Below are 19,651 nucleotides of genomic sequence, written 5' to 3'. Positions count from 1 at the left end.
ACTATATCTCTTATTAGGTTACTAATACAATATGGTATGTGAAATATGGAAGCACACACACTAAAATATATCTGAAAAAAAAAAAACCTTGATATAAAGTTTGTTTCCTATTTAAATTCCCACATTACTTTAGATCTACACACCACTATCTTTAAACTCAGTTGTGTTGCTTCAAATTGTGGAATTTCTATTCTCCCAAAATGCACAGGTGAGGACAAAGAGGATAGCGGTAAACTGGTCTTGCATTTGAAAGACAACTTCCAAATTTATGCTAGGGGTGTTTTTTCCTACAACAGTATCTTAAGCAAAATTCATTAACTCCTCCACTGCTTGTACAGATTTGATTTATAAGCTGTTTTACTTTTGAGGTATCTAAAGCATATTTTTGGCTTTATTAAACTTTCACTTCAATTAAAAAATCCAGGAGACAATGAAGGACATAAATTATGCAATCTTTATGTTCCTTTAATCTGGCCTATTTTAAGGTAAGTCTCTCACTACCTGTGCAAATGTAAGAGAATACTGGTATATCATTCTTAATCTAGGAATTAAGACAAAGTACCTTGCCATTAACTAAAAGGAAAAAAATGCCCTTGTGAAAAATCCCTCTCTATCCTTCTTGTAAACCCTTTTACTGGAAGGCTGCATAGCAATAGTCTGAGGATGTTTCAATTAGGACCCAATAACAAGGGAATTCTTCACTGACAATAAACTGCTTTAAAAGAAAAAAGAAAAGAAAAAGAGCCACTGATCATATATATTGGGTGCTAAGATCCTTTGCTGAACAACATTTCTGTAATCACTGTAATGCATCACTCTTGTCATTAAGCAGTTTAGATGACAACTGATCTGAACTCCTGGTATGCACCACATACTCAGTAATTACTACTGCACTAAAATGGCTCTTTGTACCTGAACTAGACAGATCACCCTAACAAAGAGAAAGTTTAGAGGTCCCCATCACAATATTACATAAAGAAAGATGTCTGATAACAGAAGCTTATTTAATTTATCAAACAAAGAGTACATCTCTTACAACTGCAGTACTTCGCAGGGTACCCAAATTGCTTTAAAAGCTGGTGATATATGCTGGAAGCAAACTAATCAAAGCAGAACACAGTACTGCCTTGACTAACTTACACCAAGAAATAATATTCCTAAGTAGGTCTCTGCTTACAACAGAGACAGTGCACTGAAGACTAACTTCAAGATCTCCAATACCAGCAGAAAAAATGAGTGCTCAAGTTAAAATTAATTCTCAAAACTTTTCAATTAAAATACATATAACCAATAGATATGTCAGATTCTCCATTAGCATAAACTTTTTACCAAGGTTGAGTGCTTGTTCTGACCTTGATACAATTTTCAGGGAATACAACTAAACATGACAAGAATACAATTCTTTCTGTCCTTTGAACTTTGACAATTCATAATGCATACCAAACCTATTTCTGTATAATTTTGTTTAAATCAATTTTATGCCATCTGGAAGAAATAGAGAAAGATTTATTTTTTGAAAACCACTACTATTGCAAACCACTAGAAGCAAGCCTGTTAAAAAAATAGAAACTTACAGCCCCTTCTTATTAAACACCAGAAAAAGAGAAAATTATAAAAAAATTGAAAATACAATTGGGCATAGCTTCGTTTGATAATCTTTTGAAGTGGAAAACATCAGATAAAGATATGTTATAGATTTTTGGTAATCCATAAAAACTTCCGATAGACCACATTAACCCTTTCTTCCTCAGACCAAGAGAATATTGGCACTTTTCTATTCTACTCAGAGAATTCACTGTGAGGAATCACATTAATTTAGCTACAAATGAAGATCACTAGACAGTGGTGCAATGTGTCTTCAACTAGCTATCACTGCCATAACCCACTGTCTTCTCAATAAATAAAATTAACTGCATGAAGAGAATGATTACCAGACACTTTAAGGAACTGTGATAGTGCTGGCAGTAGTGGTAAGACCACCTCTTTTTGGTGGGTTTAAATTCCCTCTTTTGTCCAAGTTACTTAACATTTGATCTTTTGTGTTTAGACATTCCAACATCGTCAAATAATCAATGAGTTTGCAACTCTCCTTTCAAGGATAACAAAAGTAGAAAGAGTTGCAGTAACTTAGTGGCTTTACAATCACGTGTCCTTCTGTCCACCTACTCATATTAAGAGCAAGAGAGAGCTGGGGGTGTTTAGCCTGGAGAAAAGGAGGTTCAGGGGAGACCTTACCACACTCTTCACTTCTCTGAAAGGAGACTGTAGCCAGGTGGGAGGTGGCCTCTTCTCCTGTACAACCAGCAACAGGACAAGACAACAAAGTCTCAAGCTGCACCAGAGGAAGTTCAGGTTGGACATCAGAATGGGCTGCCCCGGGAGGTGGTGGAGTCACCAACCCTGGAGGTGTTCAGGAAATGACTGCATTTGACAAAGGTTGGACTCCAGGATCTTGCAAGTCTTTTTCCAACCATAAAGCTTCTATGATTCTAGCTATCCGTGGTATACTCTGATCCTCTTGAAAGCAGGCTAGCAGGCAGAGCACTGATTTCCATATCAAAACATACTATAAAATAATGTTTGAGGTACTTGAACCATGGTCTCTTACTTCTCATTGTCCACCTGAGACACATACACACGCAGGAGCAAAGGACATCGACAGGAACCAGGCACCACTACTCCATTTTTAAACTTTCTCCCTAATACAGGACTTTCCCTGCCCAGGGAAGAGTGGCAATCTCATTTCTTCACCTTCCCCTCACTCGACAAACTTATGTTACCCTGAATCAAACTAAACTTCAGGCTGAGACTGATCTTTTTTATCAGGGGTTTATTGGGAAAAGCTGAAAGCACCTTCCTTTTATTTTAGTGATTAAGGTTTTAAAGCTTACTAGCTTTTCCCCCCATTTCTTTTAGACTTAGATGGTTCATTGTACCAGAAGAGTCTTTTTGAATGGTTCTATTGCATGGTACTGATTCAAATGGGAGGAAGACTTATCTATTTGTTTTTATCATTAAAAAATGTTACTGAATATTATTTAATGTAATTTTCCAACCTCGATAAAAGGCAACAAATTTCATGTGTTTTTCTCTCTAAAACCACTTATCTGCAGATGTATTATCCATCTTGTTTCTAAAAAGGTGGAGGGGAATAAACATAATATATCTGCTGTAAACTTCTCTGTTCACAAAAATAAAGAATACAGCCATATGAAAAACTGGCTCCAAGTTATCCATCATCACATCCCACTGCCTTGTGGTGGCTTTGTGGGATTTTTTTGGTTTACTGGGTTTGGGGTGAGATTTTTGTTATATTTAAGAAATTTTAACTAAAAAATAATTTGTACTAGCCTATGGCAAACAAGAAAATATTAAATATTTCAGTCTATTTTTAAATATTTCCTTTTGGTACAAGGTTGGAACTTTGCATTTAAGAAGTGGTTACAATGACAAGTGCAATATAGAAAATATAAGGCACAAAAAACTAATTCTAGATGATTTGTATGGCAATCAAGAGCTAGGTTGGATTAATTACAAGAATTAAAGTGACAATTTCCAATAAATTCTAAAAATTAGAGTTCATTAAAATTACTCTTGCCAAAGATACAATTATTAGCTCAAAGCTTTGAAAGTTCTGGGTGGGAACAGAAAATTCAGAGAAAATTTTTTCTAATGTCAGTCATTACAGAATTAATCCTGCTGGAATTACAGAAATAACCTTACCTTTGTTTTTGAGAGTTTAATTTCAGTAAAGGATTCTTTCCACAAAACGGTATTTTTTACATTACTCAAGAACTCTAGAGTAAAACCCATTTGCTATCACGCATAAAACCTAGCAGGCTATCTAGTCTTTCCCAAATGATTTTTTCTTTTTCTTGTGAATTACATTCAGATCATCTTCTTACAGTAAGCAGAGACACTTTTGATAGTAACTCCTGTGACTTTTACAGGCACTTCAGGAGTGTTTTCTGACACCATTTCTTTTTCATCATTGCCTTAAAGTACATTTTTCAACTTTATCTAATCAACACTGTGAAGTGGTAAATTTATAGTCCCTAACGTTAAGTTAATTACTGTAAATCATAGAGTCAATTAAAATATGCATTTCACCCCCAGGCATATTTTTCTTTCAAATTACAACTTCAATACAATCCTAAGATCTAATACAGACATTTACTTGGTTGGTATGACTCCAAACATAAATAAAGAGAGATGGAAATGTACTTCCTCAACAGTGGCTTATAGCTGCTACTGTTTTCTATAGTAACACAAATGTGACTACAACAAGCAAGGAATGATTCTGAGCAATGAAGCACTCAAATGTAATTATTTGGTAACATCAGGAAAACTATGAAAATATTTACTCTTCAGTAAAGTTGCTGTTGATGGCTGTATTGCCAAGGGCCCTCCATCAGTCTTAAAGTCAGAATGTTTGTATCGACAGACATATTCTCCCTTTGTAATGTCTTAAACAAAGAAAGCATTAATACCTTAACGATCAGGCATATGAGCCACCAGTCAATCCAGACACCATCCAACCATTATATCAAAACTACCCCGTGTAGCATGAACCCTTTGAACCCTTTAAATTAGCCTGGACAAATTCCCTCGTCTCCCGAACGGATTTCCTATTGTAAACATATACTTTATCACAAACTCAGCATTTTTCAAGTCTTTTTCTATCCAGAAAACACAGCTTGGAAAAGGATAATCACTAAAAAACACTGCTTAGAAATGTGAGGGGGCTTTTTTGTTTCAGACTTTATAGTACTTCAAATTGCTGTCAGTCCTTGTTACAAGCTAATAACAAATATGTTAGTCTAGCAGAACAGTGACCAACTCTCCTGAAAAAAATGAATTGTGTAACAAAATCTCTGGTACATTTTTAACATTATTAACAAATCATGGATTCTTTTGTCTCCAAAAGCACCCTCAAGTGTTTTTCTACCATATAATTCAACAGATAAAAAAATATAGGACTCAAAACCAGTATGCATGTGAAAGTATAGTTTGCATGCAGCTGTAACACTATGCTCTGAAATAGCATTAATATATACTTCTATAATCTGAATATGGATTTTATTGTAGTCCCACAGTAACAATGTACATTGGACAAAAGTGCACCTAACTTCCCTGCAACTACTTTTCTTCAGTTTTAGCATCAATTTCTTAGTGACTTCATTAGCAGAAGATTTAGCTCATTTATCCCACTGAGACCTGAGAGATCTCATTCAATTTCTGATGCTATACTTCTACAACTGTGCAGCATTCATGAAAGAATCACTGAAAAAGAGGAATGTCCTTGTATTTCCAACACTGAACAACTCTTTTAGTCAGTTTTATCAAAGCAGTGCTATTTAGGTGTTAGTTAGAATTTTACTGCCAGAAACAATTCATGATGCCAAATATCTGTTATTCACGTAAAATATGCAACTTTGCAGTATTTCTTCCACTATATCTTTGTAGACGAGAAAACCCAAATTTTATACATTCTTAGACAAAAGTTTGCAGCAACAGAAACCATTTAGCACTCTGAGAAAAAATGGTAACACAATGAGAACAGAGAACGCCACTCTCACGTTTCCTAAATATCTAACTGAAGTGATTGCCAGGTCTAGAAAACAAGATACAATCTGTTCTAAATGAAATGGCATGTATGAGAATAATGTTGATGTTATGGTAAACATCTTTTTATGTTAACAGTGTATTCCAAACATTTTCCTTTTTTTTAAGAAGACACTTCCATAGTTTATTGCTCACAAGGCAGAAAATTTTCTGGAGATGTAGACTGCATCCAAACTGTCTTCTAACACATTCCCTCCAAATAAAAATACAACAAACCATTGTGCAGAATTGTTTGAAGAGTAAATAAAAATTCTTCAGAGTATTTTCTTTCACCAGTGTTCTACTTCACTGCTTACAAGGAAACCTGAACACTAGCTAGAAGCTTCTGTCTGTAAATATCATTGGTATGTCAGAAGATTTCCCCATTCCCTACCTAAGCTTCTTAAATTACATTCAGATTTCTGTGGTACCATAACAACTTCAATATGGCACGTAATTCAGTATTTTGTAAAGGTTTTGTTTCTATTTCCACCTCCAGTTGTTGGTCTACATTTTTCATCCTGACTGCTCTGCAGGATATACACCCTTACAATGCTTACGTGAAATCTTGCAGTTTCAACATAGAATATTGTTAAAACCACACCGAGATATAGGCTGAAGCAAAATCCTGCATTACAGGATAAAACAAATTGTACCATATTCCATCAAAACGTGCATCAAAGCAACCCAATTCCTGATGGCAAAATAAAAATTAGTCATGTAAAAAAATGTTTGTATGGGCTTTTAGGAGATCCATAGGAACTTTCTTTGGATTCAGTTCATGGGAATACATGTTTCTCAGTTTCAGAGCTTGATTTTCCAAGTTTAAATGAGGACTAAATCCAAAAAAAATCTCAACAAAACTGTTTTGCTTTGCCTGCTATGAGTCAATATAATGTAAAATGCCAAAACACTTTTTGCCCCCCAGGTGGAAATGGCAGAAGATCCTAGATTCACTTGGAACCCAGCACAAGCTTTCTAAAAGACCACAAACCATTCTAAGTACTCTATACTAAGCACAAAAATCTGGATTCACTGTACATTGCAAAAACCCTGTGCAGAGCATAAAAATTAAAATTAATGTGTACTTAAGATAATTGTTGAAACTAACTGGGGATCAACTCTTAATTAAGTCAAGAACATTATTTAATTCAACTAAAGCAGTGTTTAGCTGTGGAACTTAGGTGTGGATATAAACAGCATTACTTGTCTTCACACACCAATCTCCAGATTTTATACACAATCTCACCTGGTCACACTCATTAAATCAAAACAGAATTAGCAAGACATCTACAAAATGCAAAACTATATAGAGCATGGTTTGGAGTACAAGGAAATTGTCTATTCACAGTATTTTGCTTAGATAACTTTCACCCCTTATATAAACCATTGTAAATACACTGAGGACAAAGTATGGCAAATGATTAATAAAGTTAAATGTATGTACTCTACTTGCTGTGTGTGCCTTCTATATTTCTATTGGAATGTGGACATGTATGTTATAGAACATTTATATTAGAGTCTTCAAAACCTGGGGGTCTTATTCTGTTTATCCTAACCACAGGACAGAAGGTAAAAATCAGCTAAATTTATGTGAGACATTCCTATTTGGCTTGGTAAGAAAAGGCTAAGCAGAATTTAACTGGTATCAACCATATCCTCTTTTGAAACATTCTATAATATACTCCTACTTTTTCACTTTGCTGTGAAATCAGCATAGTCTGCATCGAACACCTACTTAGTAAGGCGACTTAAATTACTTCAAAGGACAGTCTTCAGCGAAGTACAGGAAGAAATAAGGAAATTTAAGGGCTTAAAGCTCTGTGAATGAGTATTTTTTAAGCAGCTCTTAAAGATTCTTACCAGCTCTTGTGTATCTTCTGCTAATGGCAAAAACGTAGCTTCCAAAATAGCAATTTGATCAGTGCTGAGCTTCTGCCACAAACTAATCAGCATAATCACCAGATGGGTGGCACTTTTCAACTTTGCAAATGCCTGGAACATGTTGGCTTGATTTTCTTCTGCTGCATCTGCTAGAGCTATTACCTGCAAAAATTACAAACATCTGTTAAATATAATTTTACCATCCGTGAACACTCAACACTGAAATTACCTTTGGCACACTCTTGTTTTCCTTTAGAAGATCCTGAGGAATTCTGTTTTCCATAAACACAAACCACAGAGTATTAAATGAGTTATCATTTATCTAGATTTTTCCTTTGCATACCCAAGGCAATTTCAAGTCCATATGGCAACAGGATTAATCCATCTAGTACAGTAAGTGTAGAAAGGATTTTGTTTAGAGCATATTTTTAAGGCATTCCTGAAATTAATCCCCATCATATCACATAATATGTGACAACAAACTAATTTTCAGGTTTATATCACACACTAATCTCAATGTGACCAGTAAACCTACTGTATTAATCAAAAACAACACATTGATTTTATGCTATTAAAAAGGCAGCATATAATTATTTCCATTGGAACACAGCTGCCATCTGTTATTTTATTAACTCTCATGTGTCTCCGTGTTATGCCCTAGTTTCTTCAGCTTTTATGCCAAAATGTAAACATTATGGATCATGCATATGAAGGCAATATCACTTTAAGTGCCAGATATTATGAAAGGATTTTCAAAATAAAATAAAAGTAACAGATTCACTTCTGATATGGTAAGAGTTTTGCTGAATACTTCAAGATGGGGAAAACCAGAAAACCTATTATATGATACTCGGTTCAGAAATAATTTCAATAGGCAATTGCTGTAACGTCAGTGGGACAAGAGACTTTCCACAGTATTTGCACTGGAGTACTTCAAGTAACGGAAAGGTATAAGGGTTAGGGATTCATCCCGGGGGAGCACAACTTAGAAGACCTGTTCTCAGGAGGGTCATTACATCTCCATGCTAACCAAACAACACTTGGTTTACAGAAGCATTGATTATCTGATTGTTATTTAAATCAACACAAATTTAAATTGTTATTTAAATCAATTATCTGATTGTTATTTAAATCAACACAAAGCACCTCTCTCAACCACTTTCGGTTAATTTATTTGCTAGACAGGGTAATAGGTGCTTAACAGGAGTTGTGAAAAGCCTCATAGAAATGCAGTTAAGTGTAATTAGTATTACAACAGAATTTACAAAGTACAACTTGCAGAGCCTGATCCATTAACATTTTGGCAACAGCAGGAAAACGAAAATACTATATGATGCATCTTCAGCAGGGAAAGAGAGCCAACCAGCTGTTAGCATTTGGTGGAGAAAAACTATTTTTAATCTGCAATGCTGGCATTAGAGATGTATCTGCGTTCCCTCCAAGCTCCCATGTGACTGGAAAGATAAAGAAAACAGAATTTTAGGGAACTATAAATATGAAACATTTCAAACAAAATGTGTTGATGGCTTTTGTTTTAGATTTTAAAATGTAATCTTTCCAAATAAAGCAGCGAACCCACAGGACACCCATGAGTCCAAACACTACATAAATCAGAGCCAAGTAACAAAATAGACAAACAAAAAAAACCTAGCTAACCACGTGAAGGAGAACCAAGAAACTAATCCCAAGCAGTGAAAAGCAACATAACAAACTTTGGTCAGAGAACAGTAATGATATCACCGACATGTCACCTGATGCATTTGTGTTGGCATTCAGTTTGCTCTGACCAAAGCCTTGATGCTTTCCACACCTCATGTTCTACAAAAGATGAAGTTCCATATTACAGTCACTTTCCAAGAATTATGGGTGATAAAGCCACCTGATAAGCAGCACACTATGTAGCAACCTACATCAGCTGTCTCTTAGCCACATAACCAGTAATTTTATGCATCGTACAGTTTCATCTTTCTGAGACAAGCAACAACAGTAAAATCTCCCTCAGTCTAACAGAGGCCTTCAAATATCTAATCTCTTTTCCTGTCCAATATAAAACTGAAAATTTGAGAAGAACAATGAATGAAGATGAATTTAACATGCTGATGAGGTGTGCTCATTCACTGGTATGCTTCCTACAATCCCATCACTGATTGGGATAGTACAATTCAGAATTCCTGGCAAGCTACCTGTACCCTATTATGGATAATGCTCAGATATTAATTTTGTTGAAGATCCAAGCAAATAGAGTTACCCTTCTATGACAACTACCTGAACCCCACTTACACAGCAAAGGCTACTTTCTAGAGTCATTCATAAATTCCCAGATGATTTCTCACTCTGCGCTATATTTCAGCTGACACTCTCCTATGTACTTCAGAAACGCAAACAGCATAAAGAGAAGTAACTGACTGGTCTTTTACCTCGTGGAGCCTTCATTTTAGGATAGGCTTTCTTTCCATTTTATAACCATGAACAAAGGAGATGCTCACCTTTTCACAGGCTCTAGGTGTAAAACAAATATCCCAGTACTCCCAAACAATGCCTGATGCGCCAAGTCCATCACCTATTTTAAAAGCAGTTTCACAAAAACCCTTAAGAAGAACAACTACTAAAAGCTCTTCTTTGGCACGAAATTCTACAGTTCTCGTGCACAATAATATCAGGCAAATGTTATAAAAGTGGTAGACCTAAGTTTCTAAAGGAAAAGTGCAGTCTTTAAGTATTGCAGGTCACTGAAACATAGCAACTAAATCTTCAGATAACTGCATATATACAAGTTCTACTTTACACTTGCAGAAAAACAAAGGAGGTGATAAAAACACTTCTAATTATTCTGTTAACAGATGAAGTGACCCAATATAGCTTTCTGACATCTGGAATATCCAGGACACAGGACAATACAATATGAATTACCACACTATAATGTAGGCATGCAGAGGCGTAGTAATTTTTAAAAAGCCTCAAGACTCAAGAAATCTTGACAATATATGGTTACACAGTAAATATTTGACAGGAGGGGGGGAAAAAAATCTTTTCTCATGGAGTAAAATTACTCTAAAAATCTCCCAGGACATGAGCTACAAATTTTAGAATTTTGGGGCTCTTCAATCAAACACTTACGGAATTTAAGAACAAGTAAGTTTTAACAACATGACATTAATATTTTTAATCATTTTATTTTCGCCTGAACATCTCTATTTATATTTTGTAATATTTGAGGAACATAAAAAATCTGTACCCTTTGCAATCTGAAATCCTAGTCTCTTCAGACTCAGTCATGATTTCTCCATAATTTCCCAATTTTGTTTTCAGTTCTCAGAGTAGCTGTTCAATCTGTTTACTATCTATTTTATCATTTTTCTAAATAGATATAAAATCTTAAAAAAAAATCTCTCCCTGTCTCACTTTTTCACAGGATAGGTAGGAAAATACATTGCAACAAACAGTCTCAAATGTAGCTTACATATAAAGATTTTAGACCAACTGGAAACTATTAAGTAAAAAGTCCATCTATATTGCATAAGACCTATATATATATTGCCTACTTAACATTTTTCTTTCTCCTTCTTCAATATCACAAAGCTTTGAAACAAAGAAAACTAAAAATAAGTTTTTCAAACGATCTTTCTAAAATTTATGAAAGTAAGGAAAGTATCTGATGCAGGAAATATTTAAGAGATACTGAAATAATGGAGAAGTACAATATTGAACATATATTTTTATAACTGATCAAAACTTGCTTTTGATTTATATTATTTTTAATTTTTTTTTCTGAACAGATTCCTACTATGTTCCACTACATGTAACTACAGAAAACTAAAGGTCAGTTAAGTTACTATGAAAGCATATTGTAAAAAAAAAGAAGGAATTATTTTCTAAACAAAGATCATGTTTAAGATTTTTACTAAATTTCATATTCACAGCTGCAATGGTAGAGGTGAAATCCAGAATTTTTTTAATAATCTTGAGAACTTCATACCCCAACACTATTATGAAAATTTGACTTCAATAATTTCCAAGCATAGAGCATTTCTCAGTGTTTCCAGCCTTAAGTGTTTAAGCAGAAAGATGTCTCTCCATGCTCATTTCATTGCTAAGTAGGTTTTGTAAGATGTCAAGCATGTGAAAACTGTAAACTAATGCTGATGCAAGCTTTAAAACCAGTCACAGTTCTCCATCATTAGTGGTAATGTAACATATTTTAAGGGCATTGTTTAACATCCAGCAATAACTTCAAAATTAGTTATGCCTCTTGAAAAAGGTTTGCAACATAACCCATTCTTGTACATGTACACAAATTTCTTGAGGCAATAATAACCATAATAATGACTCTCCCAGGCTTATTCTAATAATACCAAAAAAAAAAAATACAAATACAATTCCAAAAATACAAATCACTTTCTTCTTAGCTGGATAGGAAGTTGAAGAAAACTTTGAAAAAATAAAGGGCAAGAAATGAGCATGAAGTTCCAGGGAGCTTCCTTTGTGTTGGTAGTATATTTTCTTGGAGTCCCTAACACCATTGGGACTGAAAACTCTGCCAGATTTTATGCCATATCCTAAAATGGAGAACAGGAAAAAATGACAGATAATTTGGTTTTCTTTTTTTTTTGTTTAAACAGAAGAAGGAAAAAAACAGCCATTCAAAACTGGTAAAAAAATAGCCAATTAGTCTTACTGTCATCTAGTTCTAGTACATTGGGTTCAGCTTCCGGAATTTTGAAGTAACTATTTTTAGCAGAAATGAAGTAAAAAGAAACAGAATTTTGGCACTTAAGGAATAGAGAATCTCTTTACATGTCATCCATAGCACTTATGAGCAACTCTTGTATGAAAATGTTGTTACAATAAGATAACATTGGAAATTTAATTATTCTGAAATGAACTCAGGGATGATGAAGCTCACAGGTCTCTTCTGGCAATTGTTTTTACAGAATAATTTATTGCAAGCAAGTTAATTGATCCAATCCCTTTCAACTATTTTTTAAACAGAATTAGATCTTCATAAAGCAGGATGTTAATGAATATAAAGCAGGAAGAAATGGAGACCTGAGAAATGCTAATTATGGCTTCTTCATTGCTGTTGACACAGGACACTTACTACTAGTTTCACTCTTTTTCCAATTTTAGAGAAGGAAATATAGCTCAGTTGCCAAACCTAAAACAAGGTCTAATGATTTTTTGTGTGTGGTTTTAAGAAGTCTCTATCACATATCTTAATTCACATAGGATGCGTAAGCATTTGAAGACAAATACATTTTTTCTTACAAGCCCCTTTTTTTACAGTACAATACAATATTCTTAATACCCTTACTCTAGGAGTAAACTTGTTGGTTTTTTTAAAACAGGCAAGTCTCAAAGTAGTTTCCAAGATAGAGAAATAGTGATTAGCAGCCTGATTCCCTGTGCAGACCATCTCACTCAACAGCCATTGTGCACAGAGCTTTTGACAGGTGACTGAAGCTTTATGGAATGCAGGCAGAGATATCCATGTCAGAGGGCGATCTTTATCAAGCACTCCGTCACCAGGAAGAATAACCATGTCCCTGCCACAAGGGAGCATTTCTAAACGCCATGGCGCTCCCACAGTGCGGCAGTGGCGACGCGAGAGCGCACATTGGGATTAAGTACCCCGGGCCACAATTATCTGACCCTTATGAGAATGTCTCAGCTTCTGCTAACCATGACTGCAGCTCTTTAAATTGAGGCACAGGACCACCATGATGACAACAAAGCATCAATTCACTAGACGCCAAATACTCGACTTTCAAGTGAAGCTCAACGTGGCCTTGATGAGAGAAGACAGCTGAGACAAAAGACATTGCAGCATGATGACCCATGCTTTATCAGGATGCACACCTGAAAAAGGAGGAGCTACCTCCTGAAAATCTACTGCCTCACTTGATGAACATGAAATTAACACGAGTAATTACTATAGCAGTCTGTGCCTCTGGAAACAAGAGTCAGATTAAGAAAATGCTGAGGGCTGTCAGGGAAGCTGTGTGGTTTTGCTTTCTTCTGTTGCTTCCAAGACAGAATTATCACTAACAGCTCTACTGCACCTTTCTAAATTGGATTTTACCACAAGGCAATACCATCTACAAGCATAACAAAGGCTGCACATTTTGATGACAGCCAACTCCAACACTTACAAGAGCTAAATGCATGTACTGTTTACATTCAAGAACCCTCTTTTGCAACTTCACAAGTATCAAAGCTGTGTCTTACACAAAACCAAAGTGGGAGTGGATTACTGCCACAGAGAATCGTGCTGCATCATTTATTTTAATTCTTTCATTCTAAGAACTAGTGACAATGATGTCAGTAAGAAAATCTTTGGGGATAAAGTAAATATAATTTCAGCTATACAGCAGCATAGTAGTATGAATATGGTCAGTTCAAAAGGAAAAACCATCTCCAGCTTTTTAATTTTTCCTCTTTAGGATACTCAATAAGAAAATAGACTTCCTCTTCAGAAGTCTCTCTCTCTCCAGCTTTTATCTACACCATTATAGTCTGAATAGAATTATTTTTGAAAATTACTGGAAAATATTTAGTGGGTTTAGAACCCCAGACATCTGAGTGCATTATCCAAAAGTACTTGATTACCAATACATTTAAACCCAAATTAAAACCCTGATAGATCAATGTCACCCTGCTCCATAGAAAATTTCTATTTTGTCTGTACTAAGTATATAAACAACCTTTCCAGTAAAAAAAAAAAAAAGAACGAAGACCACCTGGTTAGCTCTACTTTAAATTAGTACATTCTAATTAAAGTAAGAAATTCATATTCCTTTGATTCTAAACATGCAGCTCTTCATGTGCATAAATCAATTTCAATTTTTTTTCTGCCTTAGCAACACTAATGTAGTGGCAAAAACCTGCTTGTTCCCATCACTGTTGCCAGTTGCTGCTTATTTAAACCATCTTCGTGCTTTATACTGCTGGCCATCCTTAACTGAGCTTCCTTGTGTAAAGCCATGGGAACAGAAATGAGGAATTCCTTTTGTCTCTGATGTCCCATCTGCAGTAAGCATTACAGTTAAGGTTATTTTAACTTGATTAATATACTTATCTATATTAGTCTCTTTTTTCATATGTTATTGGCTTTTTGTGTTTGGTTGTGGTTTTTTTTAGGGTTTACCATTTTTGAGATACCAGATGAATTGATATGGTCAATAGTAACAATACAAAGGCGATTATTTAAATACTTGATGCCTCCTCCCAATGGCCTATCCGCAGCCAAATATTGCAAGCAGTTTTGCATGTGAGAAATTGCAACAGTGAGTAAAAGTAACCAACTCTTACTTGGTACAACTATTAAATACCAAGATTGGGGGGGAGGGAGGGAAATTCTTAAAATTAGGCTACAAGCATGTTCCAAAATATATATGATGCTTTCCAATACATTCAAAAATAAGTTCTACATTATAAAATCCAAATTTAAAAGCGGAGTTATAAAATTAGTAGCTTATCCAAGTGAAGCAACATCTGTTACAAATTACATAAAACCCAAGAACACAGCGAGTTACAATGAATCCTTTACTTAACCCTTCAAAACAAAAGTTCTACTTAGGCAAAGGGATGTGCTAAATAGCACACAGATATGTCACAGAATCTGTGATAGTCAATGAATGTTGAAGACAGAGTGTCATTGTGAGGCTGTGGTTGAATTGGCAGCAATGTATATAAAATACAGCCAAACATGAGCTAAATGGAGACAGAGAGGTGGAGAGCTTGGTTTGTGTCACCGAATACATGGCATTATGTAATGACAACCAAAAAAACTTTACAATAAAAGAAAAAAATTAAACAGTTGAAGTTGTATGCTTCAACTGTGTATTTAAATAAGCTTTGGACCTAAACAAACAGTTTAAAAACCAGAAGACCCAACCTGAAAAATTTTAATTGCCTATCAGAGCAATTAAATTATGGATGGCCAAGAAAACAAGACAAACACATCAGATTGTACTTCTGCAAAAATTAATGTACAGTGAAGCTCTATGGGTCAAATTAAGGATTCATTAACCCCACTGGGAGCACTGCATTCATTCAGAAAAGGCAGGATTTTATCTTGTCAAAGACCACTACTCTCACTGTCATCAGTCATATGCACCTACTGGGGGGAAAAGCATTTGCAGCATGCTAGATATCACATGATAAGAGTAGTTTTAGAAATCTAAAATAAATCCACAAATTATTGCTTCCCAGAAAGTACACTGTAAAACAAGTCCTAGAACAGCATCAGTTCATATCTGTATCTTATTGTAATACTGAAAAACAAAAACATGTTGTCAAATACATCTAGAAAAGAGCAATAAAAACAAATCCAAGTAATACATAATATAGATATTTCCTCTCTGTATAAATGAACACAAAGCTATTCCACCAAATTCCATTCTGAGACTTTTAATAATAAAAGTATCAACATCAAACAAATCAACAAGCCAGTTGAAGATAGAGATGTTCTAACCTGAATTCCAAGACACTGCCAATCCCACTTGCAATTTTGGCATTTCTGCTTTTTACTGAATTAACTGAATAAATGTCCAGAACTCCCTATTCAGATTGAGCTAGTATGTAATTTTAAGTGATTAAAAAACATTGTGGTCGACTAATACAGTGTCTAAGAGTAAAAGTAAGACTAAGAATGATTAAATTAAAACTACACATCCTGGAAACAAAATCCAAACATACAAATCAAAGAAAATGGATGGCAGGCTAATTAGAAGCTCAGGCTTAACTACAATACTAATTTCAGGACCTCTCTCATTAAAATTACTTTTCTACTTTGAGACACTTATAGACTTTCTCTGTTATTAGTAAAATCTTGAGAACACGTGACAGTACATTTGGAAATAAAATAAGCTTCGCAAGTCAAAGTGGAAAGGTCATCATACATCAATTGCTTGCTTGAATACTTTGTCTTTGAATTCCAAGTTTTCCATAATGTCTTCTATTTTTTTTTTTTTTTTTACTGAAAGAGACATCATCATTTCAAAACATAGGAACATCACGACGAAATGCAGGTTTTGTAAAACTCAATTAAAAAACACAGTCTAAAAATCTTGAAAATTGAAGAAAATTAAGCAAAGATATTTAAGTTCTAGTCTTACTGGATTTACTAGGCGGAAAAATGTTTCAAAAGCATCATTGCATCACTTAGGAAAGTAAAAATTCATTGTTCATTCAAGGTGCTACAACAATAAATTTCAGACAAAGAAAACTCTTGTGTTTCTCCATAGATGAACTACAGCACAGATCATATTAATGCTTGCTTCACCACAATACCCAACAAAAAACCCTTTATGAACTGCATTCTACTTCATGTAACATTAAATTTCTAAGTCAACAGGTACTGCCATACAGGTATGATTATTTTTAGTGGAGTAATTTCATTTTCTGGGGGCAAGACAATATTGAAGGACTAAAAATATCCTACTGCCAAGTCACACAGCAGGCAGTCTTAACCTAATAATGAAGCAGCAAAGAGCTTATCATATCCCTGCCTGAACCCCTCGATCTACAGAAAGGAAATAAAACACAAAACACCTGTTGAACATTACAGTGTGTTCAACAGAAAATCTTCAGGTGTTGATGAAAAGAGCAAACATTTTTAGGACACCAAATTAGTTGTGCTGCAGATAATGGCCAATGATACTTATTCTTCTGCACACCTGGAACTGCACCTTCTAACTCTCTTCTCTCAAAGTGAAGAATTAAGAAAATTCCCACCTGAAATACCCTGCTAATTCACAAGCACAAAGCCTACAGGTACACAACCAGGTGCAGTTTTCTTTACCTGCACACCTGCCTTAGCCACACAATAAACTCAGGCAGTGCATTCTGCTAGTTAAACATAAGATTTAGAACTTAGGCAGAAATAAAAACAATAAAAATTTTAAAAACAAATTTTAAAAAAAGGTAAGAAAATATTCATTCCAATAGCTGGTTCATTTTATGTTCAAAATAAGGTAAGCCACAAAACAATTGATTATTTTAGAGTGTAAAAATCATTTTATCTCAAGATTATTCCAATGAAGTAAGCATATCTCACCATAGGCTATGGGCTAGTTTCAAAAAAGTAAGTGTTCCATTATATATGCACACACGTATTCACAGGAGTGAGACTTTACTATTCAGCATGTCATTCTCCTGCTTCACTTCTAAACATAGCTGAAGCTATATGGCTTTCTGACTTTCATTTCAAAATACAGTATTTAATGATGTACTTATAGTCTCTTAGTCTTTGATAAATGTCATAAAAATGATTCACAATTGGCAGTAATGGCAAAAGTCCTTCCCTCATGTCTTTGGAAATATGACATTTTACCTGTTTGCAGTAGGACAACTACTAGCTTCACTCATATCCCTCATTGTTGTTTTCTCCTTAAAATGAATGAAAATATGGAAGAGCTAGTAAACAGCATAATGAAACATCTCCCAGTATGTTTAGCACCAATTCTCTATAGAAAAAAGAGCTGTGTGGCAAAGTTACCCATTTTTGACCTAGCCTCACTACCTATTACCCTAGCATGCTTAGAAAAACAAAACAGTTCAGGCCACCTGGAGTTAAGTGGAAGAATCTCTCACTTTTAAGAAGTCTTTGGAGTCACACTTAAAAAGATTCACAGTTCAACATTACTTCCTAGAAGAGAGTCATTTTATCCATGAAGGAAAATTTTGATAAATTATCCTCCCATCAAATGCACAAGACTTAATGCATTTAGATAACAACCTTCCATGCAAACATCTGATTCCTCAACTTCTCCTTTATTCTAACAAGCAGCTGAGCTTATGGAGGAGACGGGACAAGATGTAGTCTTTTTTAAGTCCTGCTAAGACTAAGATTCCCAGTGGGGCTGCTTGAGGTAGGGGAGCATAGGGCAGAGATAGCAAATGTCAGGTACAATTCTGTGTCTGAAATGGGATAATTAACCGTGTAACTTTCTCTGGTTTAAATCTAGAAAACTCTCCTCATTGTCTGAGCAGAAGTTTAAGGATAATTCTACTGCATATCCACTCAATTATGTAGAACAGGAAAGAGCTCACTTTTCAACACTAATATATAATCACATGCAAACACACCCCACTAAATTAGTAACAAATGCTCTTACTGATTTTGGCTGAGATAGGCTTTCTGATAAGAAAAGATTTTCCTTTAAAAAAAAAACCAAAAACTTAATTTAAACACTTTTTTTGTTCCCCTGATGTAATACAGCTGAAGTTCATGCTCTGGTTCAGTCAAATCTAATAGTTTTAACTTGGTTTCAACTATTACTGGCCATAACAAGATGTATTCAAAAGGGTATTTATGTTTCCTTTATTCTATTGCATCAAAGTTAGGAAAACACATCTGGGTAGCGTACACTCTAGCCACACTGCAGACCAAAAATCCAGATAAACGTTTTGTCTAGAGGGATGACTAAATAAGTTGGCCAAATATCAGAACAAATTCACTTTGATGTTTTCAGTTGGTGGAGCTCAGAAACATGACCTAAGTTATACAGTTACATCCCCTGAAAGAGTAGCAACCCTCTCTTCCTTTAGTATCTGAAAGGGTAGGAGAGGTGGAGGAAAGAAGTATTTGTTACGGATGAGGGCAAAATTCAACATGGATAAAATGATAGGAACTTAAGGAAAAACATTAGTCTACTTTCACTCATATTTATGAATAGCCCATATTCATATCTTTTCTAGGACTACCTCCAGTCCCTGCTTCCACTGTTACCAACAGATGCCTTGGAATCTGATTAGGAGTCCATAGAGGAAGATGGCATATGAGACTCACACTGCAGGTCTGCACAGCTGAAATCAGATGGCATTGACAGATTCCATGTAAGCAATTCCCTCTAAAGTGATGCTAAGCCACTTGTCAAAAGTTAATGGTGAAATATATAAAAATAGCTAAAACCTCACATGAGGTGTAGAACAAACTTCCTGAGCTCCACTGATCATGTAAGGAAGCACACAGCTGGCAGGTTGTTAAATGATGGGACTGGAGAGAATTACTGAGCACCATTCCTGTGGAAAGAACTACTATAGAGAACCCACTGTGCAATGAGAATATGAACCAAACAAAATGTTCTTTACTAAATAAAAATAGAAAATTCCTAGGGGAATATGTAAAACAAAAATAATTTCCCAAAGGAAATAACTCCAT

General features: G+C 35.0%; 1 protein-coding gene across 1 annotated transcript in view; it reads right to left on the bottom strand.

Annotated features, from left to right (window-relative positions):
- BBS9 (Bardet-Biedl syndrome 9) overlaps positions 1–19,651 on the bottom strand; it is a 285,204-nt gene that overhangs the window by 149,895 nt on the left and 115,658 nt on the right. The window contains exon 20 of the mRNA XM_041466709.1: positions 7,468–7,650. Coding sequence (XP_041322643.1) covers positions 7,468–7,650 — 183 coding nt within the window. The remainder of the gene's footprint in view (positions 1–7,467; positions 7,651–19,651) is intronic.

This window comes from Pyrgilauda ruficollis, unplaced genomic scaffold, assembly GCF_017590135.1.
Source record: "Pyrgilauda ruficollis isolate IOZ18807 unplaced genomic scaffold, ASM1759013v1 scaffold2, whole genome shotgun sequence".
Lineage (NCBI taxonomy): Eukaryota > Metazoa > Chordata > Aves > Passeriformes > Passeridae > Pyrgilauda > Pyrgilauda ruficollis.
This window is presented reverse-complemented; position numbering and strand designations above follow the sequence as displayed.